Below are 23188 nucleotides of genomic sequence, written 5' to 3'. Positions count from 1 at the left end.
TGGCAAACTTGGATAGTTTCTGCTTGCGAATCTCCTCCGGAACGATGAATTTGTCCTTTGCGGAGAAGAACAACAGGCCCGGCAGCTGACGAAAGTCCACTTTGACGTAGGTTTCGTCGTCCATTACCAGGCAATGCGGCTTCGTCAGCATTTCGGTGTACAGCTTCCGGGCTCGCGTCTTCCTCACCATGTTTTGCCTTTCGTCGCGGTTAGGAGCCTTCTGAACCTTGTATGTACGCAGGCCCTCCCGCTGCTTGGTCCGCTGGACGAATGAACTTGACAAATTCAGCTTATTGGCGACATCCCGGACCGAACTTCTCGGATCACGTCTAAACTGCTTAACTACGCGCTTGTGATCTTTTTCACTGACGGAGCATCCATTTTTGCCGTTCTTCACCTTCCGGTCGATGGTTAGGTTCTCGAAGTATCGTTTTAGTACTCTGCTGACCGTGGATTGGGCGATTCCCAGCATCTCACCGATGTCCCGATGTGACAACTCCGGATTCTCGAAATGAGTGCACAGGATTAATTCACGACGCTCTTTTTCGTTCGACGACATTTTTCCAAATTTACGAAAAATTGACAGTGAAGCATGGCCAACGTGATCTATACACTCTTATCTGATTATAAGCGAAAGCTGAAGATATAATTCCTAAAAATTAATTTTCTACAGCGTTTTTTCCGTGATGCAATTTGATGTGACACACCCTTTAAATTTCAAAATCAAAATTATGAATGAAAATAACGTATCGAATATTTATTTTATGTGATTAAATAAAAGTTTTTTTTCCGATATCGCAGAATATTGAACGAAAACTGTGTCTAATGATGGTTTTATATTATAATAGTAATTATTTGTGGAACAAACAGGAAATGCATCGACAAAGGGTTAAGTGAGTGTCAGAACTACATGTGTTAGGTAATCAAACAATATTAAGTAAAAATTTTCATTCAAACTTTTATATGTTTACACTGCACTTAGCCCTTCTGATCTGATGGAGAACAATTTACCTCCCAAGCACTAATATCACCACCAGACGTCGACACTGTACATTTGCCGTCGTAAATATAAACAAATCAGACTATATAACGCACACCAACAAACCACCGCATTCGTGAAACTGAAAACGTTTTTTTATTACAGAGTCAGTTTGGCACTGACTCAGTTTTAAAAACGAATTCGCTATTAGTGTTTCGCGAGATAATCTGTATCAGGGATGTCAGGTGATTTTTTTAAATGTCTTCACATGGTACGAAAAAATGTCTACAAATGTCTTCACAATCATATCAAAGGAAACTAAAATTCATAACCCATTTTTCTAACAAAGTTTGATAGCTTATTTAATGTTTATTCTAATTGAAATTGTTATATAGCGTATTCCATTAAGCTTACCTTGAAGTTGTGAAGTTTATTTAAACCCAGCAAACATTAAATCGTATAATTTTGCACGTTCCAAGTCTTACAAGAAATCCGAATAAATCATAATCGCATATATAAAATGTAAAAGCTCGATTTTATATACCATTATCAAATTAAGTCGCAATTCGGTATAATAAACATCAATTTTATGATGTACATTGTCGTAAAATATATTTAATCCGCATCATATGCGTATATTACGCTGATGCAGTTTGTGTGTCGTATAAGCGTATAATTTAAATCGATTCAGTACTTTAGTAAATCGTGTTGCATGCTGAAGAAAATCATGAAACAGTAAATCGTATTAAATCCTAATAAAGAACATATTACATCATATTGAAATGTCATTGAAATGCTGATGCACTCGAAAGTTTCAACCGCTGTTGAATTAAATTTCAGATAGCCGCGCGAGATAGCTGGTGGATGATAATCCAGACGACTGGAGTTCGAACCCACATCGGAGCAGTTTTCACCAAACATCAATCTGTGGCATTTTTAACATTCATATTCCACTCCCAACACGAGTCAATCAAACAATTATTATTTCTACGAACATAAATACTCATATATAAAAATGGCGGTTCGTGAGGTTGTAATAAACATTTCACGAAAATATTTTGCGCCATTTGTTTTTTCTATGTCTGTAATAAATCGTATATAAGTATGGCAAAAGTCGTATTTGGTGCTTTGACAATTCATGAATATATTCATATTAGATCGCAATTCAATTCCAACATAATCGCTATTATAGTCGGTCAAAGTTGCATATTCATCCAAACAAATTCGGTAAGCATTTGCCACTTTTGCCTGCATATGCCAGTTAGGCGCATTTAATGTTTGTTGGGAATAATTGTGAACAAAGGATATATTCCGCAACTGCAAAATAAATTTTATTAGTTTATAAATGATAATTGGCTTGATACACCGTTGATTGAGTGAATCTCGCCCCAGTTCTGCCACAAAAACGGAACTGTGATAACCCAATTTGTTTATTTCAGCTTTAAAGTTTTGGTTGTAACTCAAACCATATTCATGAAACTAATTATTGGAACGATATGTAATCGCAAAATCTATTTATTTATTGAATTGGTCGTTAGAAAGATCTTGTATGTTATATGCCCAAAATAGTAAAAATACAATGCCATAATCATTTGAATTCTCGAGTGCACATGAACTGATGTCTTCTATAGACAATATGTATTCAGACCGCTTGAAGTTCTCCAGAATTTGAAGTAAAAGACGCTTTGTGGATTTTCTGCTTAGAAAAGTTTATAAAATGCGAGTGACAAAAGGTTCCGTTGATTACAAAGAACAAATGTACACTGACACTGATAAAAAAGTGAGCGAATGCCACTGAAACAAAAGCCTTACTTCTTTTGATGATATTTTCGGCCAATAGTTAAAATTTCAAGGAAATAATATCTCCCAAAACTTCACATGCGCTATCATACTGAAATGTCTTCACGTATTTCATATTATCTTCAAAATGTCTTCACAAAATAAATGTCTTCACAGTAAGTCAAGTGTCTTCAAAATGAAGACATGTCTTCAAGCCTGGCATCTCTGATCTGTATACAATTCTACGATCGATTTAGCAGATAAAAACATGCTCCAACTTTTAAGAATATTGAATAAATAATAAATTCCTAAAAGCGAGACTAATAATGCATTTTCGGGACGAATGAATATTTATTATGAAATTTTGAAAATTGTTTTGAAATGAGATTTTAAAAAAAGTAATTTTTACGTTACGAATTTTCAACACGCGACATACAACATAGACCTGGCCAAGCGAAAAGCACTGGAATTCAAAAGTCATCACTTTGCCAGTGCTGTTTTGAAGAAGAGAAAGAAATGCGCTTCTCACTAAGATAAAGTGACCAGATGGTCAGAGGCTTAACGCGGGACACAAAAAAAAACTTATGTATATACGTTATGTGAACATCCCAGCAAACATTAAATTGCATAACAAGCGTATATATAACATCATATGCCCTAAAATTTGGTTGGCATATAATGCGCCTAACTGGCATATGCATGTAATAGTGGAGAGGCCATATACATACATGGCAAATGCTTACCGAATTTTTTTGAATGAATATGCAACTTTGACCGGCTATAATAGCGATTATGTTGGAATTGAATTGCGATCTTATATGAATATATTCATGAATTGTCAAAGCACCAAATACGTCACACTCATATACGATTTATTACAGACATAGAAAAAAAACAAGCAAAATATTTTCGTGAAATATTTATTATAGCCTCACGAATCGCCATTTTTATATATGAGTATTTATGTTTGTAGAAATAATAATTGTTTGATTGACTCGTGTTGGGAGTGGAATATGAATGTTTAAAATGGCACAGATTGATGTTTGGTGAAAACTGCTCCAATGCGGGTTCGAACTCCGGTCATCTGGATTATCATCCACCAGCTATCTCGCGCGGTCATCTGAAATTTGATTCAACAGCGGTTAAAACTTTCGAGTGCATCAGCCTATCATTGACATTTCAATATGATGTAATATGTTCTTTATTAGGATCTAATATGATTTACTGTTTCATGATTTTCTTCAGCATGCAACACGATTTACTACAGTACTAAATCGATTAAAATTATACGCTTCTACGACACACAAACTGCATCAGCGTAATATACGCATATGATGCGGATTAAATATATTTTACGATAATGTACATCATAAAATTGATGTTCATTATACCGAATTGCGACTTAATTTGATAATGGTATATAAAATCGAGTATTTACATTTTATACGATTTCAAATATACAAGATACATACTTTGATTGATATTATATACGATTATGATATATTCGGATTTCTTGTAAGACTTGGCACGTGCAAAATTATACGATTTAATGTTTGCTGGGATAAGCCATAGTTTAGCGAGTCTCATTTATTCGCGAAACTCTTAACATATGTCCTTGCAATTAAACTTAATCTATACTATTTCTTTCTAAGTATCGGCATTTACTTGTGATTTTTCGGTGGTTTAGATTTTGTTTATGCTTGATCCTGAAAAAACCACTCGCTCAGTCAGATGATTTAAGCCTGGCAAGCACGATTTAAGTTCTACCATTTCCTTCAAATTACCGAATGGAATGCTCTAAAAATTCCAATTCATTTTTCATCAATTTTAGTGTTAACGTATGCATTAAAAATGTACTAATTCCGGATCACGATGGAACAAAACTATAAAAGAAAATTTAATGGAACAAATTTTCCTTAAATCTTACGTTTATTAAGCCTACAATGAAAATGATTCAAGGCTGTAGATTCACAGCAGCAGCACTGTCAAGCAACTTGATGATTTTTTCAAACTGCCAGGTCCACCACACAGCGAAGGAGTTAGACATCCTGAGGTACTTTGAGTCCGCCAGATATAGCCGATCTGGTATTTACAACATCCTCTGCCTGCCGCTTCTTAAGACGTCTAGAGACCAAACGGTGAAGAAGAATCTGGCCAAAATGGACATTTCTATGCGGAAGCGTCAGACGAGACCGGCCGTGTCTGAGCAGCAGGCAATCATCCAGAAGGAGTAGCTTATATTGGGTTGGGGAAAAACAAATGTCGTATATTGTCAATATATGGCAACACTTAAACATATCTTGTGTTGTACTTATCGCATCGGGTCATACTATACGGCTATTTAAAGACGACAATCTGTGCTACAACGGTCAGTGTTGTGATTATCCTTTTCAGTCTCAAGTTATAGCGCGTCAAATATGGAGTCCACCAAGCAAGAAATTAGCCATATTTTACGTTTTTACTACCTGCGAGGTAAAACTGCAACGAAGGCTGCAAAATTCGTGTAGTTTATGGACCCGATACTGTAACGATGAGGAACTGGGTATAGACCATAAAACCGTTTGGAACCATTTCCAGAAGATTGAATTTCAAAAAAAGCTGGATATATGGGTGCCACACGAGTTGACGCAAAAAAATCTTTTAGACCGAATCAACGCCTGCGATGTACTGCTGAAACGGAACGAACTCGACCCATTTTTGAAGAAGATGGTGACTGGTGAAGAAAAGTGGATCACGTACGACAACCTAAAGCGAAAAAAGTCGTGCTCGAAGCGCGGTGAGCCGGCCCAAACCATCGCCAAGCCCGGATTGACGGCCAGGAAGGTTTTACTGTGTGTTTGGTGGGATTGGAAGGGAATTATCCACTATAAGCTGCTCAATTATGGCCAGACCCTCAACTCGGTTCTCTACTGTGAGCAGCTTGACCGTTTGAAGCAGGCGATTGACCAGAAGCGGCCAGAAATGATCAATAGGAATGGTGTTGTTTTCCACCAGGACAACGCTCGGCTTCACTCATCTTTGCCTTAAAATGCCTTAAAATCACTGGAGGATGGATCGGCTGGAGATAAACATTGTAGCGAACACCATCAACCCTCCCAACATCCCCCAGCTGTGACCGATAGGAAACTTTTGAGCGAATGGCCAAAACGGAGATACAGCTGATCACCAAAGCAACGAAAAGGTTAAAAAACACGCCGATATATATTTTTTCATCGGCCATGGTTGAGGTTCCGGCCAACTTCCGTTAGGCCGCTCGGCACTTCATTTGCGACACTTCATCGCACAACCCGGCCTCTTCCTGTCCAGCATATACTAGTTCTTCCAGCTTATTTAACACGGCTTATCGCGGGACATTTTCACTTCTTTTGCCAAATGCCGGACGTTTCGCATGACGAAATCTTACGCGGGACATTTTGTTGAAATGTGGGACTGTTCCGCGTAACACCGTCTGGTCAGTTTACACTAAGAGATCATTTTCGTTTTCGGTAGTGCAGAGTACGCGCTTTCGTGGTTTGTTGCAGTCTCCTTCTGTCCAAATGATATTCACGCGAAGTTTACGTAGGACTACCATTGGTTTACTGATCATTTGTTTAAAGTTGCTTCTGAAAAAAATTAAAAACTTATTAATTATGAATGCTCTAAGGAGGAATTGATTCCTCCTAGAAAATACCCAGCGCAAATTAGAATCGTCGATCGATCGCGGCATTCGTTAACAAATGATTTTGTAACGCTTCTTTTATCAATGTGATTTCTTTGATGAGGTGAAATATCCACTACACCATTATACATTTCGAATTTTATTTACTATCGATAGTCAATGGCACCCATCGGTATCGAATTATCATCGATAGCTCGATTTTCGCTAAATGCTCCGTTTGGTTCAGCTGCAGAAACGAAATGGAATTGAGTTTCGCTAATCACTTCATCATCGGTCTTAAATTTTCTTGCCAGCGAGCATTCTCTACAGGTCTGTGAACAGAAAATAATCGCTGGGGACCAGATCTGGAGAATACGATGGATGCGGAAGCAATTCGAAGCCCAATTCATGCAATTACACACGGAATTCAATTTTTTCCATTTTTTCACAATAACAACAATATAACAATAACAAAAGTTGCTTCACTCTCAATGCTGTAACTCACGAACCAATCGACCGATTGCTGTCAAATTTTGACACGTATCCATTGAAAAGCAGTGCTTTGTGATAGTCAAGTAGATGTTTGCAAGAGGTGCCATCTAAACGTCAGTGGAGGCGATCTGGTGTAGTGGTAACATTCATGCCTCTCACGCTAAAGGTCACGAGTTCAATTCTCACTCCCGACAGTCTTCCAAAAATGGAAGGTAAAAGTGACGAACCAGCCTAACGTGTTAAAAAACCACTATAATACAGACAGAAAAAAAATCTAGACGTCAACCTTATGAACTTATCAGCCGAACTGTTAAACCATTAAGATAACGCATTTCGATGACCACATGAGTTGTCCAATTCACTAATGTTGTTTCGTCCACATGATTTATATGACAACCGCTCGGCGCGCTGCAGTTTATTTATGGTGTCCTTCGCTCATAGCAGAAATAAAGTTTCTCTGTGTTGAGAGTGTTAAGGTGAACACTTTTAGAATGCACAAGAAAAGGCAATATTCTGAAGAAAGCCTAAATTATGAATGGATCAATATGATGACAGTAAACTCAAACAATGATAAATGCAACATCTATTTGAAAGTTCGAATTTTTTCATTCAAAAATGGTGATTTCTAAAACCGGACAAACTATGATTATTTTTTGTTTGCCCACCATGATCAGAGGTGGACAAACCATATTCATAATTTCTCATTAAGGAAAATCGTGAAAAAACATAAAAATTTCAATAATTTCAACGCCTTATGGTAGTATTTGCAACTAGAGAATTGGGGCTTTTCAACAAACCCAAACTCGTATCGAATATATATGTGGGTTCATGAAGAAAAATCGATTTGCACTTACTAGTAGTGTGAAAACACCCTAAATCGGATAAACCAAGATCATTTACCCTATTTGAGAATGAATCTGAATCTACCGATGGTGTGCTTATTATAATGTTGTGAAACTTTTACACGAACTACGATGGGTTGATCAGAGCCAATGTTTTATGCGATCCTGCTGAGAGCTCGATTACTAGATCAAGTTCTCAGTCCTTTCTACCAGCAGTTTTTGATTTCAGAATCCTGTATCATCTATACTTCTGGTATGATGTAGTACGTGAAGAAGATCTAAAGCAGAAAAATTTGCAAACTAAAGGATTAACTCTGGATAAGGGTGTGACAGACATAATGCACTGGTATTTTTTCTTATTGATTAACAGGAATAGTCTAGTCGAAAGCCATAGGGTGAGAATGTTGGAGTAAATTGATCGTTTTCATCGGAATATACGGAATAATATCGGAATAATGAGACTTTCAAGAAACGCTTTCAAACCATATAGTGAGTTTGAAACTGAGTTTGAGTTTGAAAAATCACCCCAAGCAACACTCGCATTGCGAAACAAATTTCAAACTTCACAGCTCGACTGAATTGACAGCTTGAGTCCTTTATATGTTGCCTACGCTTAATTTAATTTGTGTTGGTTGGAGTAGGGATGCCAGGGCCCTGGTGCTAGTCCATCAATTTTCAGGATGGAACTAGTGTTGTAAGTAGCGGCTAGCTCAGAGGCTATTGTTACCTCAGGTTCGGCACTTCACCAGAAACACGAAGCACGGCTTAAGCGGTAGAAGGTAGAAATACTATGTCATAGGATTTGTGTATAATAAGAAAAGAATGGTAAGTATTATATATATATATATATATATATTTTTTTTTTTTTCAGGTTAGGTCAACGATGCGGCAGAACAGGAGCTGCTGGAACGCAGGTAAGTTGTCGGATACGGAGAAGAGAGAGAGAGGATGGTTTGTGGTTTCTTGGGTTACGCACGCACGGTGGTCGATCTCATCGGTTCAGCCCGGTTTTCACCGCACTGCTACCTCCAAAACTTCCGATCGACCCACCCTAACGCGTGTGGGTTAACGATGTCGTTTGGGGCTTGTTGCCCACCGGCCCTTTTTCGAGGTACCTCCATCGGCGGATATCTGCGAGGAGGGCGGATGTTACTCATTGTGGGCGGTTCCTAGGAGCTGCGACTTTCCAGCCCCTATTTTCTCTCGCACTTCCACTTTCAACTTGCAAGTAATTTTTTCTTCAAATCTTGATCGATCCGATTTCTTCGACCGTCCGTGAGCCAAGAAGGAGTTGATCATCATCTGTATCACTTTTCGACTCCCTCTTTCTTTTCAAAATCTCTCTTCATTTAAATCTGTTCTTCTCTCTCCTCCTTCTCTACCTTTTCCGGCCGGAAATTAGCTGACCAGTTGACAAGTGTTAGAATAAGCGCTTTTGTTAATTTTACAGAGATTTTTCTTTTGACAGCATGCGGTGTCTTCACAGGTGAATAGCTCACTTTCGTTTGTTCAAATATGATCTCGCAGGAATCATTCCCCCAGTGACATTCGTTTGTTGTTACATGCTACGAAACGAGACACAAACGAAAACGAGTGAACTCTGCTTCGATTAGGAATTCATGATACACAAGCAGTTGAATTAGAATGTTATAATCACTTTCGGTACGGAATCAGTCATATCTCACTGACGCCGAAAATATGTTTAAGTTGAATAGTAAATAAATAAAAAAAACATTTTGACAATAGTTAGGCTGGAACTCGGACCTAGGCTACGCCAAAATACTTGAAAACAAAGTTTGAATGGAGGGAGTGACATCCAAGACATCCAAGACATCCGCTACGCCACTGTACAGAAAACGGGAAATGGGAACCGTATTTGTACGATGGTGCAAACTTTATCACGCATACGATAGGAATAATGGATTTTCCCAGTGCTTTCCTTGTCACAAATCAGAAAATTGAGAAAATTCTTAATTATGGTTTTTATTCACAACAAATGATACGTTACACTTGAGTACGCACGATTTCACTATACAATAAATAAGTCTATACAAAACGTAGCACTATTACTATTAACGACGATAATGGAAAATGTGTATATTTATGATGAACTGGTGAATTTCAACTGTCCATATAAGGGATGTGTTATCCTACACGTACACCTCACAGGTTTTTCGTTATCTTACTTTTTTTTTTAAAACTTCTTTTGTTTCGATTGCCTCTGTTGTTCTTAAGGTCCTGTTTCGTTTTTGTTTTGTATCTTTTGCTTTTGTTTTGTTCAATTTAACAATTATTACACTCACAACATTATGGCAAACAATAATCTAAATACGTGGGTGAAGTTTTTTTTCTCGCTGTGCTGATCGGCAGAAACCAATTCGTTTGCAGTTGGGAATTGTTTCGAGAGTTTTTTTTTCATAGCAAAATATTCCAAACACGTGTCCACAAAAATAAAGACATAAAAAAAGCAAATACAATATCACACAGAGTTGTTCAAGCCAAATACAAACAAAAAATGGAAATGCGTCAATTTTGAACAAAAAGTATGGTTGGTTGACCCCGGAGGAATCAGTATTCCGGCAGTATGTGGGGTAGGAATAAACTACTGAGTTACGATACGCTGACTGGCTTCAGTTCTAAGCTTATTTCTTATAGTTGTGGTAATAGTGGAACGAGTGCAGGTTGTCGTCGTACGACAAATCTTTCCACAGACTCAGGTCGACCTCTGGGATCTGCGAGCATGGTACGACCTGGTTGTTGGCGGATGGTCTCCAGAAGGCCTTTGGCTGCATCGAGGCTACGTGGTTTCCGTTGTCGCAGAACAGACGAGCCATGCTTGCCTTGCGAATTTCAGCCAGCTGTTCGCGGGTGAAGGCAATGTCCTTGTCGCCACGCTCGAAGAAGTACCGATCGGCAACACGGGTGCGGTAGAACTGCTCGGTCAAGATGCACAGGAAGGTTGGCCCAGCCAGGGCACCGTTTACGTGGGCTTCCAGGGAAGCTCCAACGGTTACGTCCACATCGTCGATGCTCAGGTATAGCGATTGCAGTTTGGAGACGTCCTGGAGGGAATAATGAGCTGGATGTTGGATGTATGGATCTCATAAGAAGGAAAAAAAACAAAATTACCTGAGCCGAGATAAGATCCAGGAAGTCCTCCCATGTGTTGGCACGCTTGAATCCACAGAACTCGCGGTAGTCATTGTATCCGGCCAGACCATGGTCACGGTTACGTTGGATGTCGAAGGCACGCAGATCACCACCGAATGGACGTCCACGACGGAACAGGAAGTGTTTGATCTCGGCGTCGAAGTTGATGTCGGTAAGCTCCTCGGGCTGGGTAGCGAGACCACGGGTCAGGAAATCGTAGTTGTCACCGGCTTCGATGATCGACGGACGGTTGAACCAGTCGCTGAGGCGGAGCGATCCAGTGGGCTTGCGAACTTCGGAGACGAGACTGCGGGTGGGATGCGTTGTTAGATAAATTGAAACAAATAGAGATAATCGTGGTTGTCTTACTCCAGACGGCCTTCAATCTGGGAGTGGAAGTAACGGAAAGCAGCGGTAGCGTGAGAGTTCAGCACAGAGGGATCCTGGGATGGGTCGTAGTCGTTGATGTAGTCTCCTCCCTTGACGTTGTAGATCAGACGGTTCTTGAGCATGTTTTCTTTGCCAAGGAAGATTGGAAGCCATTCGTAGTAGTTGATGTGCTGATACTGAGCGGTGTTGATGCGACGAGCTTCTTGGAACAGCAGTTCATCGTCCCAGTGTGGGTTGTACTTTTGGAGCTGATCGGCAATGCGGTTGTGCTCGCGGAGGAGGATAATCTGCAGGATGGTAAGACCTGGGTTCTGATTTACACGGCTATCGCCAGCAAGGTAGCAAATTTCATCGCGAGAAACCAGATCGCATTCGGTGGTGGAATTTGGATTGTTTGGTGGCCACTCGTAGCCGTTACGTTCAACGGTTGCCATACGTCCACCGGTGAAGGCACGGATTCCAGCGTTCTGTTGGTCGGAGTTTCCGTACACAAGAGACAAATCTAACCACGAGGTGACTGTAGTGAGCTGTTCAGCTGGCTGGCTGGGATGAGTTTGCGAGCATGGATCATCGCGGGTGGTCAGTGTACGAACGAAGTTCACACACTCGGTTCCGGTTTGAGAGTGGGCTGGATCATGCTCTGGCACCAACATTGGGTAACAGGTCTTGTGAGCGGTGGCCTTGTCGATCAGTTTTCCATCGTCGGTACAACATTGGGTAGCGTGTTTCTCTGTAAGATTTTGGTGGTATGTAGACGAATTTTTCGAGATGAGGTCGTCGGGTATACTTACTGGACTGAGTACCACCAGCTTGCAGACTCATGTCGTGCGTCATAATCTGTCCCCACTGCATGTTAGCCAGAGTGAACTGTGGATCTGGGACATCCTCTTCGCCGAAAACAACCAGCGAAACCAGTCGGGAGTTTGGCAGATCCTGTCCAGTGACGGAAGTGGTTGGGCTAGAGACGCCATCTCCGTACTTTGGAGTGAGCAGACGACCGTATGGGCGGTTAGGTGTACCCCAGGCTGGGTTTTGCAGATTGTTGCAGGAGCCATCGAGGGTACGGTAGCGTGACTTAGTGCAGACTGGTGGAGCTGGGCACTGGGTGGCCTGGTTGTAGGCGCTCAAGAATGGGACCGTGTACTTGGACTTTGGAGCAATCAGTGGGCTACGGAATGAAATAATAGAGAGTTTGGAGCAAGTAAGAGTGCACTAATTTTAACTATGCTTACGCGTATTGTGGGATGCTATGGACGACGTGTTCCGATGAGGCAAACACGGAAGGTTTCTGATGAAGCTGGGCATGTGGATGCTGCTCGTGGTGGAACGAACTGTACGAAGTGGCGACGTTGATTGCGTCTGTTCGCGCAAGCGCAAGCAATGTTGATGCTACAACAAACAGCATCATCTGGAATGGAGAATAAAAAGAGAAAGACGTTAGACTTTAAACAGCATTTTCAAAGTGATCTAATTACTATTAGCATCAAAATTCGTGACTTCTGTTTTTTTTTCGTTAGTTTATAATTCAATCGTTCGTAGCCGTAGAATAAACAAGGGAAAAGGCACATTCTCGTTTCACCTCGCAGCCTCAATCGTAATTTTTTCCCCCTACATGTTATTCTATGGCGACTAAAAAAGCAACATGCACAATCTAAGTTTTCTATTCGAATCACGGTTGAACTTTAATTATGCCCGACCGAGTTGCCACTGCTAGAATGTGGATATTTGAATGGGAAAAATAAAACGTTCGGCAACCCTTCTTGTTGACCCGTGGAAATCGCTGCAGTCAAGATCACCACGCTCGAGCCTGTACAATGTTCACGTTTAAGCGTTGTAACTCATCGCCAATGCAAGTGAATAAATTTATGCCGAAAGCTTACACTCCAAGGGGCACAAATCATTCTTCAACTCTTGTCTGTTGTTGAAATTCTCCCCATATGGTCCCCGACGAACCTCGAGTAGATCGCCGGTACGGTATGTTTACGGTAGACATTGCAGATCATTGAATGGAATGATGCACGAGAGGACTGCGGGAGTGTATGCGGGCATACATCTGCAATAGCTCCCCTCGGAGTTGTGTGTCTAGCAGCAGCACCCTTTGGAATCGGCGCGCTTTAGCTCCGCTACCGTTTACGTTTAGGCATCTTGGCGCTTGGCGGTGCCGAGTACCATTGAAGTTTGTGTTTTGATTCATAATTCATTTACGGCACCAGGGTTGGCGAGTGGCACGAGAGGTGCCACTTTTTGCAATTGATACAGTTTTGTTCATGTTTATTCAGTGTCTGCATCAGGCGCTTTGAAGCTTCCGAACACCAGCGTTGGTGACACTGTTGGTAAATCAAAAATGCCACCAATTGTTCAATAGATTCAATTGGCGTTTGTTTTATCGTTCCAAAGTGTTCCGAAATTATCCGAGTCAATTGTTTGGCAGTTCTAATTCAATTGAAGTGTTATGATGAAATTTAGTTGGTTTCATCGAATTCAACTATAGGTTGAAGTCAATTTGGCAATCCTGTTCCTATTGACATTGAAAGAAGAGTTGCTACATTTTCCGAAAATTTGTTTTATGCATGAAACGATAGCCATAGAACTTCATCTTTTATATGAAATATATACATTCTGAAGAAATACCGAAATTATATTGAATGTGTGAATATGATTCTTTTTTTTACCTTTTTAGAACTATTTATTCATAGTACATCCTGTCAAATATATACCGAGAATTTGTGTTTTTGAAGAAAATGCTTCATTTATAATCTGAATTTATATTATCTTCTTTAAACGAATTCTAACGAACGAATCCAGTCATCGAAACACTTTTTGTAGCTGTATTCAGAAATTGCCTTCAGTTCACGCAGCGAATTCGCAAAACAGGCCCCACGAAATGGTAATTTGAGTTTCGGAAATAGGAAAAAGTACACCCGTGTCTCGTCGCCAGTAATTATGCGTTGGATGAACGTGGGATTTTTTGTACCATAATTTAATTGTACCAGAATGCCTTCAGCCACTCGATTGCGAAGAAAATTAAACAATAGTCGGCAATAGTCGTGCTTTTCTCATGCCCAAAACATCAATCAAAATATGACGAACGGTCTCGTGAGGAATATTTCATTCAGGGGCTAGCTCTTTCAAACTTAAATGACGATTTCAGCGCACCATTCCTTCTATTTTGTCGATGTTTTTATCCACCCCTTCAGGATGGACATCCTTGACGTCCCAAAAAATGTTCATCTCTTTTCGGGCGCCTTTGAATTCCTTTTACCATCAGTTCACAAGTGTTTTTGACATAGTTGAGCCATCAAATGTATTTTGAATAATTTTCAACGTTTCGGCACAATAAATTTTGTTTGCAACACAAAATTTCACAAAATATCTTCGATCAACAGAATTATTCATATGAAAAAACGCCGAGCAAAAAAAAAGTTAACTTGTTCTTGAAGACGCTGTAAACAAACTAAATGACAGATCGAATAGATATCAAGACCACTGACAGTAATACCAACTTAATAAACAAATTAAAAAATGTTTGGCGGGATTAAATCGGTCAAATTCCCGGTATATATATAACAGAATGTATTCTATGCGATAAAATAGAATATTTTTACATACTGTAAAATAAATTATTCGAAAATTGATTCTAATAATGATTTTATATTATTTTATATTATAATTATGGAGTTTTAGCTGAAATCCTAGAAAATGTATAGTTTAGTGTGGGTCCAAGGTTGCCATGATAAAATCTGTGTTTTTGGTCTAAAAAAACTTTTTTTATCACAGTTTTTTCTCAGAGAATTTGTATTGATATCTGTATTAAATCTATAAGTCCAATTTTGAAGTACAATATTGACTTTAGTATGGATTTAAATAGTTATTAGGAATTCGATGATTTTGATGATATGCACGTAGAGCCAGAGCTGTAGTAAAATACAATGCTTCATTGAGGTATATTAAAAGTTCACAGATTAACTAGGGCATGCTTCTGTACTTTGCGCTACGTGGGTAGCTTTGTCATAATAAACCTCAGGTACACACAAAAATGTAGTGGTTGGAACTAAAATGTAACATAATAAGGTTCCAATTCAAAAATTTGGAAAACAGCCAACGCTTGAAATATGACCATAAAGATGCTTCGAAGCCAATTTCTTAAGATACGGACAGGCTCTGATAGAATTTCCTCATTCTAAATTATTTAATTGGGTATATTTTTATTTAGATTTATGTTTTTTTCTGCTCTCGATGAGTTCAGTAGCTTCTGTTTTTACAACTTTATCACCGAAGTACATATATTGTGGTTTCTTTAGGTCGTAGTTCTCTATATTACGTTTAACGACAGATTCCAGTTAGAGCCATCCAGAGTCATCAGCCATCATCAGTATTTTCAATGGCTTGGTTTCAATATTTCCTGAATTAAGTTAACCTTATTTGTTCCAAAAGACGCCTTCGGCTTGAAGATCACCAGAAACGCGAAGACCGCAATGGGATTGGATCCTAACACGGACCGCACCGATTTTCTCTATTTTCAACGCATCTATATAAATAAAAATGATTTGGTATCCGTTCCTCACGATTTAACTCAAGAACGGAGCAACGGATTTGAACAGTTAGTATCAGGATTGAAGTGTTTCAGTCTGCGTCACATAACACAATAATGGAAGCCTAATATCAACAGTCCCGCTGTGTATGATCCAACTGTGAATAATCGAACAATAGGAATATTCTTACGCCGAAAAAGGCAACATGTATATCGATAAGATAGGAATACTCTTACGTTTAAATAGTTACTGTTTAATAGATAAAAATGTGTATCGATAAGTTAGGAATACTCTTACGCCCACATGGATACTGTGTAATATACAACAAATTATCGTGAAATAAAAATGTACACGAATGAATTCGGCTCTGATACAGCTGAATTGCTAAATGAGCCTAATAAAATAAACAGAGGGATAAAAAAAATCAGAAGAAATATTGTTAACCGCCCGCTGGCTGGAGCCTCTCAGAGCTATATTAACCATCGGAGAATGGTTTATTTCACACTATTCGATCATCGCAATAAGCTGTCAATGAGTGGAGCTTATGTTGTAATATTCCCCCTTTCGCTTCGTCTTCGGTTTCAAAATGGTAGTGGTAGGGGAAATGGGGGTAAGACGGACATGTTAAGAAGAACTTCAATTATATCTTTGGAAACTCATGTTTTCCAAAACTCAAATGCAGTTTCTCACAGTTCAATATACTGGTTTTCGAAATAATTGACCAAATGTTTAATGAAAAATTGTTTTTTTGTGTTTTTCACTGAAATTAAAACAAGCCGAAAAGTAGAACATTTTTATCGATGCGGGTGTAATGGACATATAGTGGGGGGAATATGGACAGGATGATAATATATGAAGCGTAGAAGTTTATCGCTCGTGAGAGAAATAATTTCGCTCTCTCTCAGTGTTTGTGTGTCCAGTAACTGAAATAGAACATGCATTGGATGTGATTATGGTTATGACTGTCCATTTCAAATTTTGCAATTGAACCACTCAAAATGCTTAATATCGAAGCAGAAAAAATTATAGAATAGCATGTAGAAGGTATTTCCATCAACAGAAATTTGAATTTCATAATGCAACTATACAAATCAACCACCTGTCCATTATACCCCCACTGTCCGTCTTACCCGCGGTTCCTCTATATGGATATTGCGACTCGTTGTAGCACACAAATGCAGAGAAAAAATGTTTAGGAAAATGGAATTACTTCCGATTTTCAATTAATTTGAGTCATTTACGGATTGGGAAATTACGATGGTTAACATGTTAAGCAAATCTTAGAGAATTTACGATTCGATTGGGATGCAAATCATTAAAATTCGTTCGTAATGAAAAAAGTTATTGAATTCAACTTTATTCCATGAAAACGTGAATGTTTTCTGATTCAGCATCTTTACTGAAATACGTGGTCCTACGTCAAAAGTTGATGCTCCCGTAAATTGCCTTGCAATGCAAAAAACAAAACGAAAAAATATTTCGCTCAAAAGATATGGAATTGGATCGTAAGGGAGTTGTAGATAGCCAAAACCATCAGCTAAAACATTTCAAGAAACGTTTGTTTGCATCCTGAATCGTTCAGTCAAGACGTCAAAACGGTACAGTGGGAACAACACTAGAATTGCATGAAGACTTTCAAAGCGAATCCACGACTTTTGAACGTGGATGTGGCTGACAAACAGTTCGGAATATATGCATTCGGGAAGTTTTCTACAAGTATCGGGCTTTTAGGAAACCAAACAGAACCGTAAAGCAAAACATTACGGTAAAAACGCAAACCCGAAAGCTTTGGGTGCTGACCAATTTCAACGGATGCATTTTTGTGGACGATAAATCATATGTGAAATTGAACTTCAAACAGCTTCCGCGGCAGAAGTTTTGTGTAGCCAGGGGTCGCGTAGTTGGTTCCAGGAAATATAAACTTGTTTTTGCGTGAAAGTTTGCCGGTAAGGCGATGGTCTTGTGGGGTGATCGGAAGAGTCCGAGTTTGATTACAACCAACAATATGAACGGACAGCAACTCCGCCTGCGAATGACGGTTTTCTATAGTAGCATGTCCGTAAAACAACCTGAATCTATTGAGAACTAGAGCAGAAGGGTCGAAAATCCCTTAGGAGGATGGTTGTCATAGCTGTTATCCATGGTTATTATGCAAAGAAAGAAATGGATAAACTCCTAATCATATCACTACCACAGTGAATCTTGATTCTTACTTCCCCCACTAACTATCCCTTCCCTAGGGAACCACGCTATAGAGGTGACCATTCTGGTCTTCGGGCGGCGAATATCATACTAACATTCCTTCCCTTTCCCTGCAGCCTGTAAGGACATGGCCGGTGTCGTTATTGTCTATTTGAAGCTCGATTCACCGTAACTTGCACAATGAGAATGACTTGCTACTCCCAAGCGTCATTCGGTGTGTTTATTGTGCAATTTCGCTGGTGTAGGTTAACACTTTCGACGCCCCGTCACCCAGATATGGGTGACACTTTCCTCGCTCAAATTGAGTAGGATTTTTAGAAGGATTTTGATAGAATAGGCACCTAAATGTAACTATTGGTTATGAAGAAAAATAATAAAATCATAACCATAATATTATACTGTTTATACGATACTTTTTATTAATTTATAGTACGGACAAACATTGCTAGATCATGTAAAAGTTATCTACAAACTAAGTTTGATCGTCATTTAATAATTTATCGCTTGTTGGGCTCTGCAAGAAACTCAAAAACGTCGCGTTGGGCGACGACTAGTTAAACACGAAGAGCAAACTACGGAGTGTGCAGTCTACCCAAGCTCAAGAGCTCAAACTCAACCAATAATATGAACGGACAAACTACCCAGAATTCGAAGTGTATTTGGGTATCATCAAAGCTAAACTAAAGAAGAGCGGAAAATTGCCAGAAATGCTACTTAATGATCAGAAACTGAAAAAAAACAGATACTGCTTTTACTGCAGATACTGCAGTGATCAGTAGACTGTGCAGAAGTTGGTGGAACGTATGAACCCCAAAGTTCAAATTTTCATTCGAGAGGATTGGAAATCGCCAATATTGTAACAAAGTGAAACAACCATTGAGAACAAGCAATATTGTATCTTCAAACCACAATAAATACAGTACAATTTCTTCTAATAACTTTTTATCCTAAATCAGATAGATTCTGAGATATATCCCAATGGAAGCGTACCAATCGGTTAGAGAAGATTTTTGACTAACTGCAAACCAGTGATATCATCAGATAGTACTTGAAACACTTAGTGCAGCCGCTCAATCGCTAATTGAAAGTTTATCGGGTTGTTGTGGTAAAATTCTGAATGAAACAGTAATTGTTCCGGAAGGTTCAAATACGATACCAAAATCGTTCTGTGTTTAATATTTCTTATACTTTATCATAAGTTTTCCGATGAATTCTGACCCAATAGGTATGCCCATTAAGTCTGACATCTGCGGAACCGCTATATCTCAAGTAGAAGATAATTTCCATAACTACGATTAATAGCGTTCACATTTTCCCATGCTCTGTCGGACTAGCAGTCAGTACCACTTTCATCCCCAATTACGGCGCATGAATCCGCGTCTCGTGTAATCGAAACGGATTTGAATATTGTATTAGAACATGACGGTATCAAGATCACATTATTGACACAACATATGCCCGATGCCCAACAGCCTTGCACAATCGCAACTATATAGATCACATTTGTAGTTGAGGTCGCTCAAGGATCTAGACTGCGGTCTCCGCGTTATTCAGTTCAATAAATTGACAGCAATCGACCACATGTCGATCGTGTTGCATTATCATGTGCCGCTGCAAGTGCCACCACTCGTGGGAGTGGATGCCGATTCCATTGTTTGAACGTCTTATTAACGTAAGTGCGCTGTTTAATCAAGCTATAATCCCTAACTTGGAAAACCACACGTAGTTTATGGACTGTGAAAAGATAAATTAATTCAAAACGATCAAACAAATCAACAACCGTTTGGTAAGCCCTGGAAGGAGATCACACCGCAGTCAATGGAGTTGCCGCTGGCCAGGATCAACGTGTTATGTAGATTTACGGTCTCGTACTCGACCTGCACCGATTCTCGTGATCTTCCGATAATAAAGCAATTTTAAGTTCAGAATATAATGGACGCTTATTGTCGCTGTTGAGCTAGGGCTCCGGTGTATGCATAGACCACCGATGCTATGCTCGACTTACATAATGCTGCCGTAGTGGCAAGCGGCACGATCATCGCTCGTGAAACTCGATCAGGAATGGAATTCCAGGTGCAGCCGCAACAGAATGCCAGCTTGGAATGACTCGTTCCTTGTGCTAGGCGGAAAGCGCGAGTTCTGTCCGGGTGCACAAGCCGGTTACGGGTTTTGGTTGGACCAGCTATTTTGCTGCCACCACACTCGTGAGACACTGAGCTTGGTTTGTAAGCATAATTGTTCTCGGTGGTGCTCTTGTGATGACAGAACCGAGATAAACATGCTTCGACCGAGACGGTCGAGAGGAGTGATTTGCTGAGGGTTGATCGGTTATTCAAGAACACGTGGTTGTTGATTGTCTGTAGGGCAAATAAATTTTACATTTCGATGAAAATTCGTGAAATATAGTGCGGAAAAAAAACAGAAACCGCCTGGGAGCAGTTTGTCTTAATTCCGATTGCTCTGCGCGAGAACCCAACTCACTCAATTATCCCAAACGTAGTTGTGTAATAACTCGTCCACGATGACAGTAATCATCGTGATTCCCAATTCCCCGCAAGCGATTTGATCTCTCATTGCCATCACCATTCGGTCACAAATTCTTGCAAGAAGTCCACCGCACCAAATTTGGACTGATCCACTGGTCCAAGCAGGGCAACTTTCAAATTACCCACGTCGAACGACATTCGCTTTCTATAGCGGCATTGCTACGGCTGCCGCTTCCTTAGTAGACCTTCACATCGTGCAGATCCCGTTAACCCGTAGGCTGCTCACTCGCTTCACTCGAGTTCAAAGCAACATGTTGCGACACGCTGTCTCCAAACGAATTCTGGCTCGATGTCGCAAGGGACCTGCGACAAAAAAAAATTGAAAACGAGCAAGCAGGAGAATTTATGCGCGAGTGCGATTACGATCACGACTTGCTCTCTGCAACGACTGCAACTTCGATCTCCGAGGTTTGTGCAAAAATAGACCCGCAGCCCCACGTTACGCTATAACACCTTCCGACGGGACGACCTTGCCGTAATTTACAACGCAGTGTGGAAGAGCATTCTTGTTCGTGCTCCGTTCCGGAGAGGGTGACTTGGGTGCGGATAAAAGAGGTCCAGATTTTGTTTTGTTTTCTGTTTCCTCCCTGGAAACGTTCGCCGGGTTACTCTTGGCGCGTTCAAGTCCCTGTGATTGTGGAGCCGATGAGGTGCGTCATCGCCCAGGCTTCCAACAAGAGGACAGGAGGGAAAAGCCGCGAGCAAGCGCAGATGGAAGCTTGTTTTCATTCGCGCCAGAGGGTGGACAGAGGGGCGTTGTTACGCGAAGGACGCCAAATAGAGAGAGAATTATTCAGTTTATTAGCGCAGCACGGAATCATGCAACGGTTATTGGCGGTAAGGTTGTGCCTAGTTCAATGTTACTGGACTTTTGAACTGATAGGATGAAGTGTGGGTGGAACCGTTAATAGAGTCACATCATCGCAGTTGTAGACGATGGATTGTTGCACAATTATAAAGTTATTGGAATTTTGCACAATTGTTTTATTATTGCAATCGTTAAGATGAGTTTTGCGCAATTATAACGGCTTGCACTTGTAACAATTTCCATCCACAAATAACCGGCTAATTCCGATCAAATTGCCCACCCTTAGCCTAACTGAATAGAAAACTACTGCTTACGAGCACGTGTGAAATCTATCAGACCAGAGGGTAGGTAGAACAGGCGGATACGAGAACTATTTAAGAGTAATTTGCGATTATAATCTTGATCATTCAACTCGATATTTTGTCGGGCGTTTAAACGACACAGAGAAGCTGCGAACGCCATCCCAGGGGGCATACGCGAGCCACACCGGTCGAGAAGGGCACATGTCGGTTATTTATTGTGAGAATATGCTTCTGAACGATGGCATCAAAAGTGACTGAGTTTGTGCTAATGAATGGTTTTTATCTCAGCGATTTGATCGATGACAGATATGGAGCCTCAAACGGTTTGAGTAGGACTAATGAGGCGGCTGGGTCCGACACGACCCCAGTAGCTATAGGATCAATTGTGCAGATAGAAGAGGACATGTGCAGACAACAGGGTGAGTTCTATTTGTCATATCCAGATGAAATGTTTCTTTGCAAAAAAAGCTCTTATTCCGATGGATATGAAGGATTCGTGTCAAGGTGTACCAGATGAAACCATGTTTCTGGGAACCTAATGTGTTTTGTTCACCCTACGGTCAGGTCGACCTAAAGGGTGTGTCACATCAAATTGCATCACGGAAAAAACGCTGTCGAAATTTAATTTTTAGGAATTATATATTCAGCTTTCGCTTATAATCAGATAAGAGTGTATAGATGACGTTGGCCATGCTTCACTGTCAATTTTTCGTAAATTTGGAAAAATGTCGTCGAACGAAAAAGAGCGTCGTCAATCAATCCTGTGCACTCATTTCGAGAATCCGGAGTTGTCACATCGGGACATCGGTAAGATGCTGGGAATCGTCCAATCCACGGTCAGCAGAGTACTAAAACGATACTTCGAGAACCTCGACCGGAAGGTGAAGAACGGCAAAAATGGATGCTCCGTCAGTGAAAAAGATCACAAGCGCGTAGTTAAGCAGTTTAGACGTGATCCGAGAAGTTCGGTCCGGGATGTCGCCAATAAGCTGAATATGTCAAGTTCATTCGTCCAGCGGACCAAGCAGCGGGAGGGCCTGCGTACATACAAGGTTCAGAAAGCTACTAACCGCGACGAAAGGCAGAACATGGTGGGGAAGACGCGAGCCCGGAAGCTGTACATCGAAATGCTGACGAAGCCGCATTGCCTTGTAATGGACGACGAAACCTACGTCAAAGCGGACTTTCGTCAGCTGCCGGGCCTGTTGTTCTTCTCCGCAGAGGAAAAATTCAGCGTTCCGGAGGAGATTCGCAAGCAGAAACTATCCAAGTTTGCCAAAAAGTACAATGGTGTGGCAAGCGATCTGCTCTTGCGGAAAGCGGAGCGCCCCCTTCGTGATGACCGGCACGATACGGGCAGGTTTACCTTAAGGAGTGCCTACAGAAGCGCTTACTACCACTATTGAAGCAGCACGAGGGCCCGACCATCTTCTGGCCGGGTCTCGCTTCGTGCCACTATTCAAAGGACGTGTTGGAGTGGTACGAAGCCAACGGGGTCACCTTCGTGCCAAAGGAAATGAACCCGCCCA

General features: G+C 40.5%; 1 protein-coding gene across 1 annotated transcript in view; it reads right to left on the bottom strand.

Annotated features, from left to right (window-relative positions):
- Window positions 1-9712: 9712 nt before the first annotated feature.
- The window catches only part of LOC129766412 (peroxidase), a 69604-nt gene continuing 56128 nt past the window's right edge, over window positions 9713-23188 (bottom strand). The window contains exons 2-6 of the mRNA XM_055766943.1: window positions 12502-12677; window positions 12061-12437; window positions 11249-11999; window positions 10859-11186; window positions 9713-10791 (exon numbers count right to left, since the gene is read on the bottom strand). Of these exons, the coding sequence (XP_055622918.1) occupies window positions 10372-10791; window positions 10859-11186; window positions 11249-11999; window positions 12061-12437; window positions 12502-12677 (2052 nt within the window). The 3' untranslated portion in view covers window positions 9713-10371. The remainder of the gene's footprint in view (window positions 10792-10858; window positions 11187-11248; window positions 12000-12060; window positions 12438-12501; window positions 12678-23188) is intronic.

The sequence above is a fragment of the Toxorhynchites rutilus genome, chromosome 2 (genome assembly GCF_029784135.1).
Source record: "Toxorhynchites rutilus septentrionalis strain SRP chromosome 2, ASM2978413v1, whole genome shotgun sequence".
In the NCBI taxonomy this organism is placed as follows: Eukaryota; Metazoa; Arthropoda; class Insecta; order Diptera; family Culicidae; genus Toxorhynchites; species Toxorhynchites rutilus.
This window is presented reverse-complemented; position numbering and strand designations above follow the sequence as displayed.